Source organism: Parasteatoda tepidariorum, chromosome 7 (genome assembly GCF_982258835.1).
Source record: "Parasteatoda tepidariorum strain Cologne lab strain chromosome 7, Ptep-v5.0, whole genome shotgun sequence".
Lineage (NCBI taxonomy): Eukaryota > Metazoa > Arthropoda > Arachnida > Araneae > Theridiidae > Parasteatoda > Parasteatoda tepidariorum.
The window spans coordinates 106,772,263-106,794,125 of record NC_141761.1 but is presented as its reverse complement, the minus strand read 5'-3'; the positions used below and the strand labels follow the sequence as shown (position 1 = coordinate 106,794,125).

Sequence of the window (21,863 nt, the reverse complement as noted above, 5' to 3'; positions counted from 1 at the left end):
AAAACATTGATGTCGGACATACCGGGCAAATGTATACCGGGCAGTGGCACTTAACTTGACCTAGTATATATTTCAGACATTTACCAAAGCGACTATTTGATTGTCAACATTCACAACAACATGAAAATCAGCAACCACCAATTTGGGTCATTCACAATAACACTTAGAACATACTAGTGGCTAACATGGTCTCGTTTAGTATAATTTGCAGTCATTTTATTTTGTGAAACATAACAGGGAGAAAAGTACAGTTGCCAAATTGAAAGAATAATGAAAGATATTAAATGATTAATAATTATTTATTATATATACTTCGTGAAATTTTTATAAATTTCTTTTGAAGATCAACAAGTGTTAGTAAACTTTTTAGGCCTAGTATAGTGGATTTCCTGAATGTTTAAGGGGATGTTTAATGGTTCTCCAGAATTTCCTGAAAGTTTATTACAAAGGGTTGACTGTGTAAAGCTAAGCGCAGATGGCGCTAAGGGGTAAAATTCGGTCACTACTTCCGATTGATTTTTAAGCCTAAACTTGAAAAAGCACGCCAACCCATATTATTATTCTAATAGTGTTTACTCTAATACGCATTCTTTCAATTTAAATTTCAACGAATCAAAAAGCAAATGAACTCGGAAAACTTCGCAAGCATTCTAGGATGCAACCCAAAAAATATCAAATGGTGATATTCTAAACAAATATAGCTAAATAAGGGATAACACTCAGAACATGGCAAACCTTGCACTTGAGCCGCGATGGCTCAGGGGAGAGAGCATTCGCCTTCCAATGAGGCTAACCGGGCTCGAAGCCCAGTCGATACGAATTCCGCATCCGGCTTGCACCGACCACAGTGCTGACGAGAAATATCCTCAGTGGTAAACGGATCATGAGTTAGAGTCCCCTTTTCGTCAGACAAACCGTCGGATGTTTTCGTGGTCTTCCTCTCCATGCAACGCAAATGCGTGTTCGCTCCATCAAAAAGTCCTCCACGAAGGCTAATTTCTCCCAATACTCGATCCAGGAGTTCCCTTGTCTACTGGATTGGGTTCAAAATCACAAGGGTACGGAGTTGAACATTAATAGTCGTAAACCCAAAATTGAGTCAGCTGTTCAACGGCGGCTATAAAATGAAATAAAACTTTACACTCTATTTATGTTTTGATATTAAGTTTTTAAAATTTGTTTTAGGCTGACAGCCAGTTATAATTTGTAAATTAGAGGAAATTCTTACGAATGGTGAAATTATGCGTACACTTAATCACAAATTACAATAATAAAACTTCCTAGAATATTAAGCATGTTCACACATTGCCTCGTAAGCATAACATAAGCGGAGGAATACACCGGAAGTTTTCAAAATTTCTTCCAGCTTTAGGACGCTTGTTATGAATGGTGTTTTCTAGACTAGGGAAGGCTGCAAGCTCCATACCGCCTATACTTCCGGATTACTGTTTTCGGTGTATTTTAAAGCCATTTGGTTCACAACGTGATCATTGTGTTTTGCGATTCCTGCAAACGTGGTATTTGAATACTTATTACTTGTGCTTACACTGCCAACAATACTTGTGTTTACAATGCTAAAGGTGTTAACACTAACGCAAGATGGTGCACTTCTTGCAACACGAACTAACAGTAATAAACGAATGGAAAGAGACCAAATCAGGACTGCCAGAAATGCGAGTTATTCAAAATCTAGCAACCATGTCACCTTTTTTAACAATATATCTATAAATAACTAAGACAAATTTTAACGTCAAACTCACCAGTATTACTTAATAACATTAATATCTTATGAAATACGGCAGATTTGAGCTCAGAAGTTATCTAATTTACTTCCTTTATTGAAAACAAAATTATCCGTTTGAAAATATCGCCTCGCAGAATAAGCTGTAGTAAGCAGTTGCAAACTTTCTAGCCGGAACTAGAGTAGGTATTGAGCTCGAGATTGTTATTGTTTACATTTATATTGAAAACACCATCATTGTTTATATTCAGTCAACTATTCTTAGTATATTAAATATTAATTCAGAAATAAAATTTGGTATTAAATAATTAAATATAACTACTTAAAGCTCCATAGCAAGCTTATCAAATATAAAATTATGGTATCTTAATTTAGTCCATTCCTTCACTAATTACTACTTAATCTCTGGTTAAACAACAAAACCACTTCTTAAAGCTCCATAATAGCGTATCAAAAACAAAATTGTGGTATACTAATTTAGTCCATACCTTTATTTTTCGTTTCAACAAAATTCTATTTTATGTTATTTCCACTTAACGTCAATTGGGTATACTATAACTTACGTCACAGGTCGTGTATTTCTACTAAATTTAACCAGTAAATAGCTGCGAGCCTGACTTCTAGCAACGAATAAACATTAAACAAAGTGTATTGTTAGTTGTTATAGTTACTGATTGCCAAGTTGGAATTGTATTAATCTTGTTCTTTTTAAAATAATTGATTTTGTTATTTTTATCTAAGTATATGTGTTTAGTAAACATATTTAAAACTCAGTTAATTAATTAAACTAAAAGGTAAACATTATTCCTAGAGAAATTTTCGAAGTGGAAGCATTTTTTTATATTGTACCCAATTGTAACAAATTTTATATAATCTCATTTTTTGTTTAGTTTAGTAGTTACTAAATTTCGCATAAAATGAGTTCATTTTGGACAATTCTAAGTTTAAATAACCAGCTCGGCTCACTGACTGTAAATCATTTGCCAGGTGTTTATTGATCTTATTCCGGGCGAATAAAAACATTTTTTTCATGGGTAATTTCATTTTTAATGTTATGAGTAAACAACTCTGGTTGCTTCCGTAGTGCTAATTACTATTTATACAAGTTGACTCACTGTCGTGTATCACTAAATTTAACGCCAGAGAACACTTGTCTGATGAAAAACAGGTAAAATACACAAAAGTAAATATGCTATGTATTTAGTTCAGCGGTTTTGAATCTGAAAACTATGATGCGATGCTAATTTACTCTTAAATATATGTTACCATTAGCACGGCTTGCGTTTTAAAGAATCCTTTTTTTTTTTTTTTTTTTTTGAAGAACAATATAGGACCACGATATTTGTATAGAGATGGATGACTGAATGTAAACAGGCTTCTTAAAACAGGAAGAAATTTAGAAAACTTCTGGTGTATCCCTCCGCTTATGTTATGCTTACTAGGTGATGTGTGAACAAGCTTAATATTCTAGGAAGTTTTATTATTGTGACTTGAATTTGAATTTACGCGCAATTTTACCATTCACGAGAGTTTTCTGTCATTTATAAAACAAATTTAACAAAATTAATCCCAGAAAGCATGTAACCTTACGGCAACCTTGCCATAATGACGTTTTAGCTGAAATCACACTACGATAAGATCAAATTGCATTGTCCATTAATATTTCATGATAAGGTATATTTAAACTGAGCATACAAGACTTTGCGTGAAGAAACATTACAATTACCTAGATTTAAGATTATTTTCACCTTGAGACTAGCTTTATAAAGGTTTTTTCACGCTTGAAAACCCTAAGTCAATCTCGATTTAAGGTTTTTATATGAAAGATTGTTGTCCAACGTTTTGGATTAGGGTAATATGCGTAGAATAGAACAGATTGTCACAGATCATTTTAAGGATAGAAGGTTTACACGTAAACTTCATTACAAACCTTTTTAGCTTTACATTTAAAGGTTTTTGCTTACTGGAAATAAACCTTATTTTGCTATCTGGGAATATCACAGCATAAATAAAGTGTAAGGTTAGCCACGTTTTGAGTGTTATCCGTTATTCGGTAATATTTGTGCGAAATAACGCTGTTTGTTATGTTTTGGTTAGCATCATAGCAAGCTTGCGGAGTCTTCCGAATTCATTAATTTTTTTCCTTGAAAGTTAAATTGGGGAAAAAAAGGGTATATTGAAAGCACTTCAAGTATATTAATATTGGAAGGAGCGTTTTTTCAAGCTTAAGCAGTAACCCGAAAGTGTTAGCATGAATTTTGACCCCTAGCGCCATCTGTGCTTAGCTTTACACGATCAGCCATCAAGAGAGTCCGTACCCCATAAGAAAATGTGTCTCAATGAATGGTGTCTTCTACACTAGGGAGCGCTGCAAGCTCTTGACTGCTATACTTCCGGGTTACTGTTTTTGGTCTGCTTTGAAGCCATTTGACTCACAATGTGATCATTACGTTTTGAGACTATCTTGAGTAGTATTTCTTGTATACGTGTTTTTGTCATCTGATTTATAATTTGCGTTTAAAAGAAGAATCGTCATTTGAAGACCTATCATTTCAAGACATGATGGTGCACTGCTTGCACCAAGAACAAACAGTGATAAACAAGTAAAAAGAGGCCAAATCAGAACTTATAAAAAAGCGAGTTCCACCAATCATTTCACCTTTTTTAAAAATACATCTCAAAAAATAGCTAAAACACATTTTCACTTCAAACTCACCAGAATCATTTAATATCATTAATATCTTATGAAATACGGTAGATTTGAGCTCAGAAATTACATAACTCATATATTTAGATACTCATAACTCATATAAAACAAAATTATCTGTTTGAAAAATCGCCTCGTAGAATAAAGTGTAATAAGCAGCTGTATACTTTCTAACCGGAAGTAGAGCAGGTCTAGAGCTCGAGGTTGTTGTTGTTTACGTTCATATTGAAAACATCATCCATACCAAAAACTACTTTACACCTAAGTGATGTATATAACTCTTGCATTCTAATATCTCTCCGATGTTGGTTAACCCAATGTGGTGGCACAGTGTAGAACCAAATCGAGCTTAATTTAAAGGATGTAATTTAAACACTTAAAATGAAGTAAGCTTAATCCATATTCTCGCAGATTCATACCATACGAGAATTATTTTCACTTCCCACGAATGTTGGCGCACTTTAGCTATCGCCAGTAGATTGCTTGCAACCCAAAAAGGCGCTAGTTAGTTGTTGTTTTTTACGCTTACATCAAAAGAAACAAAAGTTCCCCTTCAAAATGATTATGTATATTTTTAGTTGTATAATGAGGATAATTATATTTTAATTTTTAAATATCAGTGAGTTGTACTATAAGATTTTATAATATATATAATTTTTATTCACTTCTATGGATGGTGTTTTCTACACGCTGCAAGCTCGGTACCGTCTAAATTTCCAAGTTACTGTTTCCGCTGTATTTTAAAGCCATTTGGCATCATTGTGTTCTTACAAACAATGTATTTGATTACTTATTACTTGTGTTTACAATGCTAACAATACTAGTGTTTACAATACTAAAAGTGTTAACACTAACGTAGATGGTGCACAGCTTGCAACAAGAACAAACAGTAATAAACTTAAACAGGCCATATCAAAATTGCCAAAAAAAGCGTGTTATTCAAAATCTTGCAACCATGTCACCTTTTTTTAACAATATATCTCTTAATAACTAAAACAAATTTTCACTTCAAACTCACCAGAATTACATAATAACATTAATATCTTATGAAATACGGCAGATTTGAGCTCAGAAATTATTTAATTTATTTCTCTTATTGAAAACAAAATTAACCGTTTGAAAATATCGCCTCGCAGAATGACATGTAGTAAGCTGTTGTTGTTGTTGTTAATTTACGTCGCACTAGAGCTGCACAATGGGCTATTGGCGACGGTCTGGGAACCATCCCGGAGGATGATCCGAAGACATGCCATCACAATTTTGATCCTCTGCGGAGGGGATGGCACCCCCGCTTCGGTAACCCGACGACCTGCACGCGAAGTCGAGCACTTTACGGTAGCACAGTTTAACGAGGGCCAATACCGCACACCCTCGGTCCCTACGCAGACTAATCCAAGTGGTCACCCACCCGCACACTGACCGCAGCCAGTGATGCTTGACTTCAATGATCTGGTGGGAACCGTGTCTTAACGAACAGTCCACTGCGGGACCCATGTAGTAAGCATCTGCACGCTTTCTAACCGGAACTAGAGCAGGCATGCAGCTCGAGATTGTTATTGTTTACATTTCTACTGAAAACACCATCCATTCTGTTTAGCCTAGTTTAAATTCGTCTTCTCTCTATGCCACTCGACTCATTTTATTTTTAAAATTAGTGTATAAATGCTTTCCAAAATGATGATTCTTACTGGTATCGTAAAAATAGTTCTCATATGAAAATTTTAGTGTTACTAAATCACAAAAATGGCTACTTTACGCAAGTAGTGTTTAAAAATATCCTTGGTGTACGTAGATCTAAAATTTTTATGGTTGGTTTTTTCAATGTAAATATAAACAACAATAATCTTGAGCTCTTGATCTACACTACTTCCGGGTAGAAAATAAACAACTGCTTACTACAGTTTATTCTGCGAGCCTATGGATGGGTGATCGTGTAAAGCTAAGGGTGGTGGCGCTAGTGGTAAAATTGCTCTTTCAAGACTTCCGGGTTACTGCTTCCGATATATTTTTACGCCGCAGATTGAAAAAACGCGCCATCATATTATTGCATCATATCTTTTGCAGTATTTCACATGTACTGAGTTCTTTCTTTCAGCCTTTAAACTTCAGCATTATCATATTAATATTATAATCATTAGAATATTTTCTAATTAGGCTAACTTAAAAAGATATTTTTAAAGATATTTTATTCAAATGTAGCCAAATAAGGGATAAAATACAAAACTTGGCAAACCTTAAGAATTATTCACAGTGAGATAGTAAATAATATCTAAATCTTTAAGTTCCGATACATAGTAAAAAAGTACATACCGATACATAAAATAATAATACGGCAGTAGAGTGAAGCTTCCGGGGAAGACCACCTCTATTTACGATAAATTTTGGGAGGCACGGATTTTTTTTGCATAGACTTTGCGTTGAAGAAAACCTTATGGGGAGAGTAGGTATCGACAATGTCAACCTTCCTCTATGAAAAGGTACCACACCATAGAATCGAGATAACATGTCTTAGGGGCCGTTCAAAAAGTACGTACATCCCGAAGGGGGGGGGGAGGGGATTTGCTATTATGTACGGTTTTGTACGATGGGGAGGGGGGGAGGTATTATACAAAGTACGTACTTTATAAACATACACCAAATTTAAATTTGACTTCATCCTACACTCTCCTTAGGTAAATATTTAATTTTATTTAAAACATAATTATTTTAATTTTTATGAAAAAGGGGGGTAGACTAATAAAATGTACGTACTCTAAGGGGGGGGGAGTAAGGCCTTATGTACTGTAATGTACGAAGGGGGGGGGAGGGGTTTAAAATTTCTCCATTTTTGTGTACGTACTTTTTGAACGGCCCCTTATATACTAGTCTATTGGAATTGTAGTGGTACTCCCCCACCAGAATTATATCTGTAATAGAATTCGAATAATGGATACCACTAGTTGATTCATTGCTGTTTTGTGAGAAGCCGGGAGAGCAGTATTAAAATCACCGTACTTTTCAGTGATGATCGTGTGAGCTAGATTAAGTTCAATGTCGTGGTCGCTCCTGTGTTGCCTTTAGCAGTCGAGTGTATACGTTATACGTTGTGTGTGATCGAAACCGAGTAGCAACACAGCGAGGAGGTGGATATTGTCGCAGTTACAAGTAGCAAGTCAACTGTTCAATGTGGACCATCCATCGAAGTAGGCGTGCTCAGATCGAAGTGAGCGTTATTCTCAAGATGGCAGTGTTCATATCAAAGTGGGAGTTTCAGTCAAGGTAGGCATGTTCACATCACGTCCGGAGGTCACCAATGTGGGAGTGTATTTATCGACCATGTCAACCATCATCTATGAAAAGGTACCCCGACATAGAATCTAGTTAACATGTCTTATATACTACTGAATTGGAATTGTAGTGGTAGACACACTATAACCTTATGGGGAGACCATTAAAACCTTTCCCGGCGAACGATGAAACATCTGCAACAAATGCGGAACAGGTCAAATAAGGAAATACGAAAAAATATCAAAACAAAAAAATTAACAAAACAAATATGTCTAAAATGTATTCAAAATATTTGTGTAGGGCTCTTATTCAGAAAGTTCTTTTCGACGACACAACCGCATGTTGCAGTCAGAGTGTACTAAAGACGATGCTATCAATGATTTACTTTTAGAGTTGTTAAATTAGAAAGAAGAAAAAAGCATCCTAAACAAACTTCGAAAGCTAATTAATTTTTTTGATATAAAAGTAAATGTTAACTTAAACAAAGAACATAATTGTTTAATTATTTAAAATAGCTTTATCATTCATAACAAGGTAAATTTATTTTTACACATAATTATATCAGTTGGGATCATTTTTATGGCAGCTAAATTTTATTTATAAATTATATTCTTTTCATGCCGCCAACAGAAGTGTCATTTCCGCACCAAGAAAATGACACTGACTGAAATGGAGGATGTTTTCTCGTGAAATCACCCATTTTGATGAATGATGACATGTTATTTATCTACACACACTGTTGTCAGTCAGTAACAGTTATTCATCACTCTTTGATCAACTAGTTAGCATTCATTCTGCGTTATACTTTTCCGAATCTTTTGATAGTAACAAGGCACATTCCTATTTAATTTTATTTTCGTAACTAATGATTGTAAAATATTGAATATTTTTAGATTTAAATAAATAAAAAATTATTCTCAGACTCTAAAAATTGTACAGTCCCTTTCCAAATTATTCGACGCACTCTAGGATTCTATGTAAAATCTTAATTATCAGGTGATACTATACAGCTTTATTGTTTTTGACGCGGCTGAAACCGGTTTGCACTTGTTTACCTTCGTGTATCAATTAGTTAACATTGTAATGCGATACGTTAAAAATAAATACAAATAGGAAGTATATAAAAAATCTCCGGAATACGAACCCATTATATGTACGTTTATATATAAAAGTATTGTATACAAACTCGTGGAAAACATGTAGGTGATTATTAAAAAACTACAGCTCGTCTTATAATTTGGTCTAATTATTATAATTTACTAATATAGTAACTGATATAATAAATATTCTATATTGATATAATATATCGTCTAATTTATCTTATCGTCAAATTTATATTATATATTGTCGATTTTAACCAATACACGAACGTAAACAAGTGCAAACCGGTTTCAGTCACGGAAAAACAAGAGAATGTTATAGTGCGTCTAATAATTTGGCCAGGGACTGTATATTATTTAAAAAAATAAAACTTTTTTATCTGTATTCCCCCCTGTCACAAATCAAGCTACATTAAAGAAACAGTTCTTTTTTATAAAAACGCATTTATTTGACAACGTGCAAAATTAAATTAAAATACCCGTAACAGGTTAATAATAACCTTGCAAAATAAATGAAAATTACCCGTAACGGTTTAGTATGAACCTTAAATTCAAAACAAAAACTATTCTCACCAAAAATCGACAACTCTCTCATGTTCCATAAAAATGGCTCGTTCTTTTATTTTTAATCCATCTCGTTACATGTTTTTTTTATTCATGCTTTTGTTAGCCAGATATATTTTAAGACTTTATATCCCTGATATTTCTTTACTTAATAATATGGCATTACTATAATTTAATGTCTTTCAACAAGTTAGTTTTTATTCTGCGTCATATATTCTCTGATAATGAAATATTCATTCTATGAATGACACAATCATCTTTTTGTGTTTTGAAACAAAAGGTGAGATCTTTATCAGAAGCGTTGATGGGATTCTACATTCGTGATAGGAATCGGAAGGAAATATTATTTATACTTTGGCCATTTTTTTTCTCCTTTAACTGGAAATCGCCATCTCTCTGCCCATTGTATAGAAAAGAAATGTTTTTGGTCATTCTTTTTTCGCTGCCCACTCAAGATAAAAAAAAAATGTCAAAGCATTTTATAAACTACTGAAAAAATGCTGCTATTGAATAACTTAACGCTCAAAGTGTTGTCATTTTCTAATTCTTTAAAAAGTAATTAAAAAAATTACTACTTTATTTTAGTAGACATTTCCGAAACAGATTTTTTTTTAAACTTTTTTTGTTACGATTTTCTTAATTTTTTTCGTATATCTATCTATTTTACTGTTCATTTTTGTTTCTTTTTTGTCTTTTTATTGTGTTTCATACATAATATATATATTGTATATATATATACCCAGTAGACACATACAGTGTATAAAACCATAATTTCTTACGTTTAATACTATTAAAAACTTTTCAAAATATTGTTTAAATATGGCTTTTCTAAATATTCTTACAGTTTATATAAAATATTATTTCACTATATTTTTTAAAAAAATTTATAGACAAAATACTGCTCAGTCATATTTATAGTTTTCATATTAATGAATGCAAAATTTCATAGCTAGACAATCCCTCATTAAGAAACATTCTCCTTAACTAAATAAGTTTTCATCTTTTATTTTAATTAACTGTCAAACAATGGGTGGATAATTGCCTTATAAAATAATTACCAGCAATCTTATTTACTGTAGAAAACCTCTGATCTGAACCAATTATTTTGTTTATTATTGAGATCCGGGGATCTATTTTTAATACTCAAATTAATGCAATTATTCAAAACGAATAATTCTCTAGAGGTTTAAAATATATATATAGTAGGGATAGTATGTCTAAAATTTTAAACGCAGAGAAAACATGGAAAAAATATATAATAAAGATTTATTGAAAAGATAAGAAGAAAAATAATATTTTTTTTTGAAATAATGATTTTAAAAAATAATAATTTTTAAAAAAAATTAAAAAAGCCGAGCACAAAATAATCAAAAGATATAATGGCGTCTTCAACTCACTCGATTATATCCGCAAAAAAGAGTGCTTCCTAATATTGTATTCGTATAGCCAAAATATATCAATACGATTGTATCAACACTATGTATCGACTACGAGTACTAGGGAAATTCGTTTTTCACACTCTATGGAATGGGATAAGTACCGAAGAAAACTGTTGATTTTGGAAATTTTTGATAACCAGGAGAGTTGGCTTCGAGTAATAGAATTATGCCAAATGATTATATCAGCAGATCTCTTTTAAATTTCATCCAATGATGATCATTTCCGATTTATTAATTAGTGTTATTATTAAAAAAAAAAGAAACGAGTATTCTGCTAGAAACAATAATAATAAACTGAAAAATTTGGCTAAGACAATATAATATTTGTTTTCAGCATGGATTTGCTTTAAAAAGAATTTAATTGTTTACTAGGGTAGTGTGTCTGTCTGAAACACAAACTAATGCGAACTAGAAGCAAAAAAAATTGCATGTTGAAGCTGTTTAAGAGTTATTTTTTTCGAGTCTTTTTTAATTATTGATTAACAAAAGAACATATATTTCTCCTTATTGTATGGAAGCTAATGTTTCAAGTTTTTCATTTTCGAAAATTTTTTCTTCCGGGCCGGGATAGCCTGGTTGGTAGGGCGCTGGGCCCATATCCAAGAGGTCGTGGGTTCGATCCTCGCCGGCCGATGACTCCCCGTGTAGTAAATGGTGACTGATGCACGTTAAATCTGTCGAGTCTCAAAGTCCTCCATGTTCCCACAACAAATCAATACCTCTGGGGGTACTGATCCAGGAGTTTCCTTGTCTTCTGGATTGGTTCAAAATTTCAAGGCTACGGAGTTGAACGTAAATAGTCGTAAACCCATGAAATTGGGGCGGCTGTTCAACGACGGTTATAAAATAAAATAAAATTTTTTCTTCCAGTGCCTTAGCACACACACACACACATATATATATATATATATATATATATATATATATATATATATATATATATATATATATATATATATATATATATATATATATATATATATATATATATATATATATATATATATATATATATATATATATATATATATATATACATAAAGCAATAAAAAAAAGAAAAATAGAGAGATTAACTCAGAGAGATAAGAAAAGAGAAAATTATTTCTAAATAAAATGTTTTTTTAAAAAAATTGAAAGAAAATTTTAAAAAATTTAATAAATATGAAAAGTTTGAAAACAAAATACGGAAAAAATATCAACTCGTTTTCAGCTTTCACGATTACATCCACAAAAGTGCTTTCTTATACTAAATTAATATAGCCAAAGCGAAATGTACATTTTGCTTTGGCTTTATTAATACAATATTAAAAAGCACTTTTTTGCTGATATAATTGTGTAAGCTGACAACTAGATTAAATCGTTCCCTTATTTTGTTTCCCAACTTTATAATTCTTTTAAAATTTTTTAAAAGAAGATTGAAAACATTTTATTTAGTTGTAATTTTTCTTCTCCTCTTTATATTTTTAACTCTAATTTTCCTTGTATTTCTTCACGTTAATTCACATTCTAACGTATGTAAAGAAACTTATCTCGACCTTAACCAGCTACAGCATGCTATTTTTGTCATACTAACGCAACCAGCTGGTATTGAGTGCCGGCTTCTTCTTTTTGAGTTGCAACCACCGATGTATTTGCAAATTACTCTACACAATTGGTTTTAATTACATTCATTTGTACTCTTTTAGGTGGAGAGTATATTTGGACTTTCATGGAACATTCTAGTCATTGTGTTAATGTCCTACGACCCTTCGAACGAAACGAGTGTCGTGGAAAACGACAATTCTACGGAGGAATCTTTTTACCATTCCGAAGACAATGTCACAGATCTGTGGACTACGCTCAGTGATAACATCAAATCCAAAAAAGCAGTTGAGGAACGTAAGTCAATTTCATTGAAAATTTGGGATAACATTTCATATTGTTAAACAGAATGGTTTTTGGTAAAACATGTTTTCAATTAGATGGGTTTTTGTACTGTGCTGTTATCACGCGGCAATTCCAGAAACTTTCAAAATAATACAGGTAGAAGTTTAAGAAAAGTTGGATTTATCGATAGACAATGGATCGTGTTTTCAATATAAATGTAAACAAAAACAGTCTCGAGCTCTTGACCTGCTCTATTTCCGGTTAGAAAGTATACAGCTGCTTTCTACTGCTTATTCTGAGAGGCATATTGTTCGAGCTCTAAGTAAGAAGTGTTTTAAAAAGATTCTTTTTTCAAAGAACAATTCTTACGTCTTGAAATGACAGGTCCTCAAATGACGATTCTTATAACGAACACAAATAATAAAGCAGGTAATGAAATACACGTATACAAGAAATACCATTCAAGATAGTCTCAAAACACAATGATCACGTTGTGAGCCAAATGGCTTCAAAACACACCAAAAATATTTACCCGGAAGTATAGGCAGTCAAGAGCTTGCAGCATTCCCTAGTGTAGAAAACACCAACTATTGAAAATTTGGGATCACATTTCATATTGGCATTACTTCAAAAGAAATTACTGATTTTAAAAAGGAGACTTGGGACGATAAGGTAGAGAGTCTTACTACACAAGATAAAACAGCCTGGAATATGATTCTAGTACTAAGACTACAAATATGCCACTCCTAGGTTCCATTGGTAAAACATACTCAGACATCGATAAGAGCGAAATTTTCGCAGACGCCATGGAAACTCATTTTTCCATTAATAGTGAACCTAGTAATATCAATAATGATTTGAATGTTCTCAGTACCTATAATGAGTATATCAACTCGCATACCCCAAACAATGATAATGATCCTATCACCGTAGATGATCTCTATGGTTTCATTGACAAATTTCATAATAATAAAGCTCCGGGGATGGATAATATCAATAATGTTATGATTAAATACCTTCCCCCAAATGTCATAGAGCAACTTAAAAACATCCTAAACTCATGCCTGAATAAATGCTACCTCCCTCAGCAATGAAGACATGCCCAGATTGTGCTGTTCCCCAAACAGGGCAAGAATCTCCTAAAACCTAACAGCTACAGGCCCATAAGTCTGTCAAAGGCCTTCTTAAAAATTTATGAAAGAACCATCCTTAACAGATTAAAACCCTTCCTTACTTTCCTACCGAATGAACAGTTTGGCTTTCGGGATTGTCTTTCAACCATGAAACAGCTGGTACGTATTGTTGAGGAAATTTCGAGGAGTTTCTACAAAAATGAGACTACTGCCCTTCTGATGTTGGACGTGGTCAAACGTTTTGACCGCGTCTGGCATTAGGGCCTCATCTACAAATTGATTAGCTACAAAATCCCAAATGACCTGATTCTACTTATAAACAGCTACTTAAATAACAGGACTTTTCACATTAAAGTTAACGACTGCACATCCACAGTCAGATCAATTCATGCTGGTGTACCTCAGGGCTCGATTCTGGGCCCAACCCTCTATCTGATCTACTCTGCCGACTTCCCAAATTTTAACGAGAGAGATAATATTTGTACTGCATATTACGCTGATGACACAGCGATACTCAGCAAATCACTGAACCCCAACTACGCTATTAAGAATCTAAAGCAAATCATCCCAAACATCGAGGAATGGTGTGCAGACTGGAAAATCTCCATTAATGCTAGCAAATCCTTTTGATTTATTATGAGAAAGGACAATAAGAAGAAAATTAAGAATAGTGACCTCCTATTATTCAATGAACTAATTCCAGTGGTTAAAAAAGCAACCTACTTAGGAGTGACCCTCACCCATAACATGAAATGGAACTCTCATATCTCGAGAATAACTGCTAAGGCTGAAGGTGCATTCCAATCCCTCAAACCAATTCTGAGTCATTACTCAAAATTAGCCCTCAAAACAAAAAGGACCTTATACCTGCAATGTATAAGACCAATAATCAGTTATGCAGCCCCAGCTTGGAGCGCTTTAAAGCCTACACAAAAGCGAAAATTGGAAACCATCCAAAATAAAATGATCAGAAGATTCACGGGAGCTCCCCGCAGACTTAGAGAGAGCGATATTAGAAATGACCTAAAAATTAACTAACTCTATGCAAGAACACATAGTTCTACTATGTGCCGCATTTTTCAAAGACGCGACAAGCTGCACAATGTGCAACTACAACCAAATTTTTGACTTTGAACTTCTCAGAGATAACATTAACTACAGCCCGGCAACGGTATTTTTTCACTCAGACGGCGTTCTTTTTAAACGATTCACCGCCTAATTGTAATTATTTCTCTTCGACAAATCAAGGCTCTTGTCTGTGCACCAATGAAGCCCGCAAGGGGGGAGGCAAGGCAGGCAGGAGCTGAGATTCTACTTCGATTTCTGTAATATCTTTTGTATATATCTTCTCTTTATATTTAACTCACTGTGAATTTCATTCATAAACCCCCACCTGAATTGAGCTTAGGCTAAACACCATTTAACCCCACTGGGATGAATGAGTTAGGGCCCCTAGCGGGACCGAAACTTAGATAAATATTTCACATAGGCATAGTTCATATTGGCGATTGCTACGCTGGAATACGCCATCTGGGGGGGGGAGACTGGTCCCATGCTTCCCCTCCTCTTTTCTTTTGTTTAAGAATGTACTACGATATTTTTCCTTTTCTTAGTATTTTTCGTTTTTAATTAATATAAATATTTTTTAAAATTTCCATGAAAATTACCAGAACTAAGTTTAATGAAGTTTTCAGTTCCATATAACTTCCCAACTTAAAAGATTTTAATCTAGATGAAAATCAAGACAGAAAGTAACGTACTTCCTTCTATGACTCTCCACACGCTAATGGTGAAAGCATGCGAAGTGTTGCCATAGATGGAGAAATCTACTTTACGCCACCTGCAGCCCATTTCAATCATTAATTATTCAATTGAACGGTTTTTGGTGGTCTCCAACAAGATGGTTTTGTGTCCTGTGCTGCCATCTAGTGGCAATGAGAATGAGAATAATGTCCTCTGAAAGTAATGCAGTTATAAGTAAAAAAAAAAGAAAAAGTGGAACTTATCGCTGGACAATAATCAATAAATGATGTCACACTTTTTTCCTCCTTTATTACATATTGTTCCCCCAACGCACTTATCACCTTATGATTATAGTAACAATGTTATAAATCTCAAAATGTACTTTTATAAATGCATGCGTACGAATTTGGATGCACCTTCCCTCCTCTCCTAGCGTCTCTAAGACCTGTATCGTGCTAGTAAAATACCTATCTAAAAACAATTCTATCAAACAGCTTAAAGTAAAAAAATGTCTCCTTCGAAAAGTATCACTATATTGCTCCAACCCTTCAATTTATTAATTTTTTATTATATTTCTTATAATTTTATCGAAATAATAAGAAACATGTATTTTACGTATTTTTATCTTCAAAATAAAATTATAATAAAAAAAAACAAATTTATATAATAAAATAAAATGAAAAATATATATTATAATTTAATTTTTAATTTTAAAGGCCAATTTAATTTTACCTTCCTGATTCTTATCTAAAGATAAAAATCTAATAAGACTAATTTGCTTAAATAATGAGAAATTATTTTATCTTTTTCAGATATGTTTGAAATAGTCATCGCAGCTTTAGTTCTCAATGCTATTTGGCTCATTACAACATTAGCTCTAGCTGTAGGCAATGCTGTATGTATTATACCTATCTTCTTTTTTATTTTATTTCATAACCGTCATCTTATATATATATATATATATATATATATATATATATATATATATATATATATATATATATATATATATATATATATATATATATATAGCTGTACCGTCTTTACGCATGGGCACACCCGGGCAGTGCCCAGGGGCCCCAGGCACTCAGGGGGCCCTTGAGAATCTTTCTTTTTATAAATTGTATTTAAAAAAACTAAGAATAAACAACTTTGCATTATAAAATTTTCAAAATAAATCCCAAATATGGTTTATTTTCACTCAGCAAAAACCTTTTAATGTAAACCTAAAAAGGTTGGTTATACGGCTTACGTGTAAATCTTCTAACCCTAAAACGAGATCTGTGACAATTTGCTCTATTCTACGCACATTACCCTCATCCAAAACCTTGGAAAACAACCTTCTATACAAAAACTTTAAATCGAGGTTGACTTAGAGTTTTCAAACGTGAAAAAAATCCTTTAACAAAGCTAGTCTGAAGGTGAAAATACTCTTAAACCTAGGTAATTATAAGGTTTCTTTTCACAAAGTCTTGCATGCTCAGCTAAACTCCACCTTGTCATGAAATTTTAATGAGCAAGGCAGTTTGATCCTATAGTTAGTGTGACCATTTTACTTAAGTGACAACACTTATTTAAAAAAAAAAGTCTTAAAAAATAATTTGTAATCCTTTTAGGATGAAAGGGTTATAAACTGCAATATTTTTGTCTTATTAGAAAAAGGTTTTTAGTACATACACTTTCGTTCGACAATAAGAAGAAAATTCTGACAGAAGGTAACCGTATGGTTGCATGCTTTCTGGGATATATAATAGTGTAAAAAGTGCGCATTTTTTTCTAAGAATAGTGATTGATTACCATGCAAACACCAATAGTTTGAATAGTTTATCAGTAGGAAAAATAAAAAAGTCAGCCGAAATCTATTTTTCGTCATTAAAATGAAGTTTTTAGGTGCTCAACTCCTTAAGTAATAATGTCTCTGAATATGCTTGAGATCACCGAAGTCAAGCATCACTGGCTACGGTCAGTGTAAGGATGGGTAACCACTTGGATCAGTCTGCGTAGGGACCGAAGATGTGCGGTATGGGTCCTCGTTAAACTGTTCTACCGTAAAATGCTCGACTTCGCGTGCAGGTCATTGGGCTACCGAAGTGGGGATGCCATCCCCTCATCAGAGGATCAAAATTGTGATGGCATGTCTTCGGCTCAGACCGTCGCTAATAGCCCGTTGTGCAGCTCCAGTGTGACGTAAATGAAATATAACAACAACTAAATATGCTTGACAACCAACTCTGTTTAGTATTTATAGTTAATTAAAGTAATAATTGAAAGTGTTTCGAATCATACGACGGCAACTTTTAAACTTGTTATGTCTGATGTGCATTGAAAGATGGTTAAATATTAATATTATAATAACTGACTTTTTAATAGTTTGACGAAACAATTCATACCTTTTGAATTTTTTTAATTGCTATACCCTAGCCGCGATGGCTCAGGGGATAGAGCGTTCGCCTTCCAATGAGGTGAACCGGGTTCGAATTCAATGTTGGTTGGTCGATACGAATCTGCATCCGGCCTTGCACAGACCACAGTGCTGACGTGAAATATCCTCAGTGGTAGACGGATCATGGGTTAGAGTCCCTTTGCCGTCAGACTAACCGTGGGAGGCTCTCGTGGTCTTCATATCCATGTAATGTAAATGCGGGTTAGTTCCACTGAAAAAGTACTCCACGAATGCAAAATTTCTCCCGATACTTGATACAAGACCTCCTTTGTTTTCTATATTGAGTTCAAAAGTAAAAGGCTACAGAGTTGAACATTAGAAGTCGTAAACCCAATAATTGGGTCTGTTGTTCAATGACGGTTATAATAAAAAATGAAAAAAAATTTTTAGCCCTTGGCCGGGATAGCCTGGTTGGTAGGGCACTGGGCCCATGTATAAGAGTTCGTGGGTTCTATCTCTGCCGACCGAAAACTCCCCGTGTAGAAATCGTGACTGATGCACGTTAAGTCTGTCGAGTCACAAAGTCCTCCATGTTCCCATAACAAGTCATACCTCTGGGGGTACTGATCCAGGAGTTTCCTTGTCTTCTGGATTGGTTCAAAATTACAAGGCTACGGAGTTGAACATTGGTAGTCGTAAACCCAAAAATTGGGACGGTTGTTCAGCGACGGTTACAAAGAAAAATTATGCCTAATTTAAAGATGCTTTATTTTATGTGCATTGAGTTTTTGGGGCTATAAAAATGTGTTTAACTTTGTTAAAATTATTGCATATCTTAAAAATGCTTAATTTTATGCATGTGAAGTTTTTTAGTTCTATTTTAAACAGTATGAAATGTAATATGGGCCCAAAACATTTCTGTGCCCAGAGGCCCTGCTTGCTATTAGGACGGCCCTGATATATATATATATATATATATATATATATATATATATATATATATATATATATATATATATATATATATATATATATATATAGAGAGAGAGAGAGAGAGAGAGAGAGAGAGAGAGAGAGAGACCCTATCGACTCTTGAGATCTTTCTGTTGTCACTGGCAAAAACGCGTTTGACCATAGGTCAAAATTGCGTGATTCTACCATGGCAGTTAAGAGACAGATCCCTAAAAAACGTGGTTAGGTACTTGGCCAAACTAAGTGCAAATAAACGCCCGACTGGAAAGAGTAAGAAATGAGTATGAGGAAATTAGTATTATATAGAATGATTTAATTGTAACGGTAAATGGTTTTCAGTTTTATGCGTGATGCGAAGTATTAATTAATATGGATTTATTAATTCATGGTTCTTCTTTTCTTAATAAGAAAAGTAGATATTCAGGGGACGCTACCCGCCGTGAAGCGCACTATTTTTGTTTCCATAGCAGCAGGCGACCTCAGTCTTCGTGGCGGGGGGGAGTTCTTGCCGTAGACAAACTATACATTACAGATGCATAGAAAATAATATTTCTGATTAAGTTGTTTAGTTTGAATGTATTTCTTACTTTTTTTAGGAAAAATGCCGAGACATGCTGAAACCTTGGATTGGAGTAACAATTATAGTAACAGTTACTGATATTGCTGCTACAATATTTTACATATTCAAAGCTGTTGTGAGTATCGATATTCATTCCATAATGAATTTCTAACGTTTTTCATTTGCGTTCGATTTTTTTAAAACTATATTTTGTTATTGCGAAAATTGTATTAAAGGATAAATCACCTGCAAACATAGTAACACTCTTACGAAAGAACATTCCAAATTGTTTTGGGGAACTTTCTTCTTGGAAAAGTCCTTTGCTTAACTATACGGGAAATCAGGTATCAAAGGGTAATATCAAAGAATTATAAAAAAAGAAAATTAAAAATTTAAGTTGCCAAGCAACGCAGACAACATTGAAAAAATTACTCTGAACAAAATAAGGTTTACCCTTAACGCTGCGAAGTTTTCCCTTAACATAGAATCTATATAGCTTTAAAGAAATCACGCAACATGCAAAATATCAGTTCAACAGAATCTCGTATGTTTAAAATATCGTTCAGAATCTCATACGGACAAATAGAATCTCAAATAGACCATGTCGTCGATACGTAATATCATATGGGAAAAATATCTTTCAGACAGAGTCTTACACGATGAATCATCGTTTAGACAGCATTTCATGGGAACAAAACATCGTTCAGAGAAAATCTCTTACAGGCAAAATATCATTAATAGTTCGAACAGAATCTCATTTGAACAAAATATCAACAGCAAGTAATGCCAGTACTAGTATCTTTCAGTCGTAAACAGAAATATGTAGTATTAAAATACAAAATGTCACAATTAGTTCAAGTTTCGCAGGTTAAGGATTTTTCGAAAATACCAAAATGCTGTAATTTACGAGTAATTAGGTCCCGCAGTGGAATGATCGTTAAGACACGGTTCCCAGCAGATCACCGAAGTCAAGCATCACTGGCTACGGTCAGTGTGCGGGTGGGTGACCACTTGGATCAGTCTGCGTAGGGACTGAGGGTGTGCGGTATTGGTCCTCGTTAAACTTTTCTACCGTAAAGTGCTCAACTTCGCGTGCAGGTTGTCGGGCTACCGAAGCGGGGGTGCCATCCCCTCTGCAGAGGATCAAAATTGTGATGGCATGTCTTCGGATCATCCTGAGGGGTTTTTCCCAGACTGTCGCCAATAGCCCATCGTGCAGCTCTAGTGCGACGTACATTAAGTCCAACAACTACAACAGCGAATAATTAGAGTTCATAAAAAAAATTTTAAAAAAAACTAGACAAATTTATATATTGAAAGAGGAGTTTGACCGTACCTTAAAAAATAAGTATTTTTCTTGAATAACTTGAAACGGTAACAAAAATAAATCGTTTATGGATGATTCAATGAATGTAAACAATAATAATCTTTTTAAAACTGGAAGAAATTTAGAGAACTTCCCGTGTATCTCTCCGCTTACGAGGCAACGTGTGAACAGGCTTAATATTCCAGGAAATTTTATTGTGATTTGAGTTTAAATTTGCGTTAATTTTACGATTCATAAGACTTTTCTGAAATGTATAAATTTCCATTGCTTTTAGCAATTATTTCTGAAGATTTTTCTTTTGTTTGTTTCTTTTAGAAAGACGATGAAATAGATGATGTTGGTACAGCTTTTTTCACACACATTCATGTTTTTTACGCATTCATGTTTTCTAGGGGAGGACCCATATTATGGATCATCAATGTAAGTAATATTAAGAAAAATTTTGATCGCAGTATTTTCTTGATCATCAAAGAACAGTTTAAAGTTGAAAAATATTGTTGTAAGGGAAAGCGGGGTAAGACCGGGTAGCTGAAATTCGAAGATCTGTTGGAGCTTGGAGCTAAACTGTTCCACCTAAAAATAGTCGCCCCGCAGTGGACTGATCTTTAAAACACGGTTCCCATCAGATCACCGAAGTCAAGCATCACTGGCTGCGATCAGTGTGCTGGTGGGTGATCCATTGGATTAGTCTGCGTAGGGATCGAGGGTGTGCGGTATTAGTCCTCGTTAAACTGTTCTATCTTAATGTGCTCGACTTCGCGTGCAGATCGTCGGGATACCGAAGCGGGGTGCTATCCCCTCTGCAGAGGATCGAAATTGTGATGGTGTGTCTTTGGATCATCCTCAGGGACCGTCGCCAATAGCCCATTGTGCAGCTCCAGTGCGACGTAAATGAATTACAACAACAACCTAAAAATAGCCAGATTTAATCTAGATCTGGATGGTTGACTGAATCTAAACAATAACAAGTTTCCTGTATCTCTCCGTTTATTATATGCTTACGAGGCGATGTGTGAACAGCCTTAATGTTCTAGGAAGTTTTATTATTGCGATTTGAGTTTA

General features: G+C 34.0%; 1 protein-coding gene across 1 annotated transcript in view; it reads left to right on the top strand.

The window, feature by feature from the left end:
• The window catches only part of LOC107455185 (uncharacterized), an 83,082-nt gene that overhangs the window by 39,079 nt on the left and 22,140 nt on the right, over window positions 1–21,863 (top strand). The window contains exons 2-5 of the mRNA XM_016072665.5: window positions 12,504–12,696; window positions 16,373–16,455; window positions 19,512–19,610; window positions 21,117–21,221. Of these exons, the coding sequence (XP_015928151.2) occupies window positions 12,504–12,696; window positions 16,373–16,455; window positions 19,512–19,610; window positions 21,117–21,221 (480 nt within the window). The remainder of the gene's footprint in view (window positions 1–12,503; window positions 12,697–16,372; window positions 16,456–19,511; window positions 19,611–21,116; window positions 21,222–21,863) is intronic.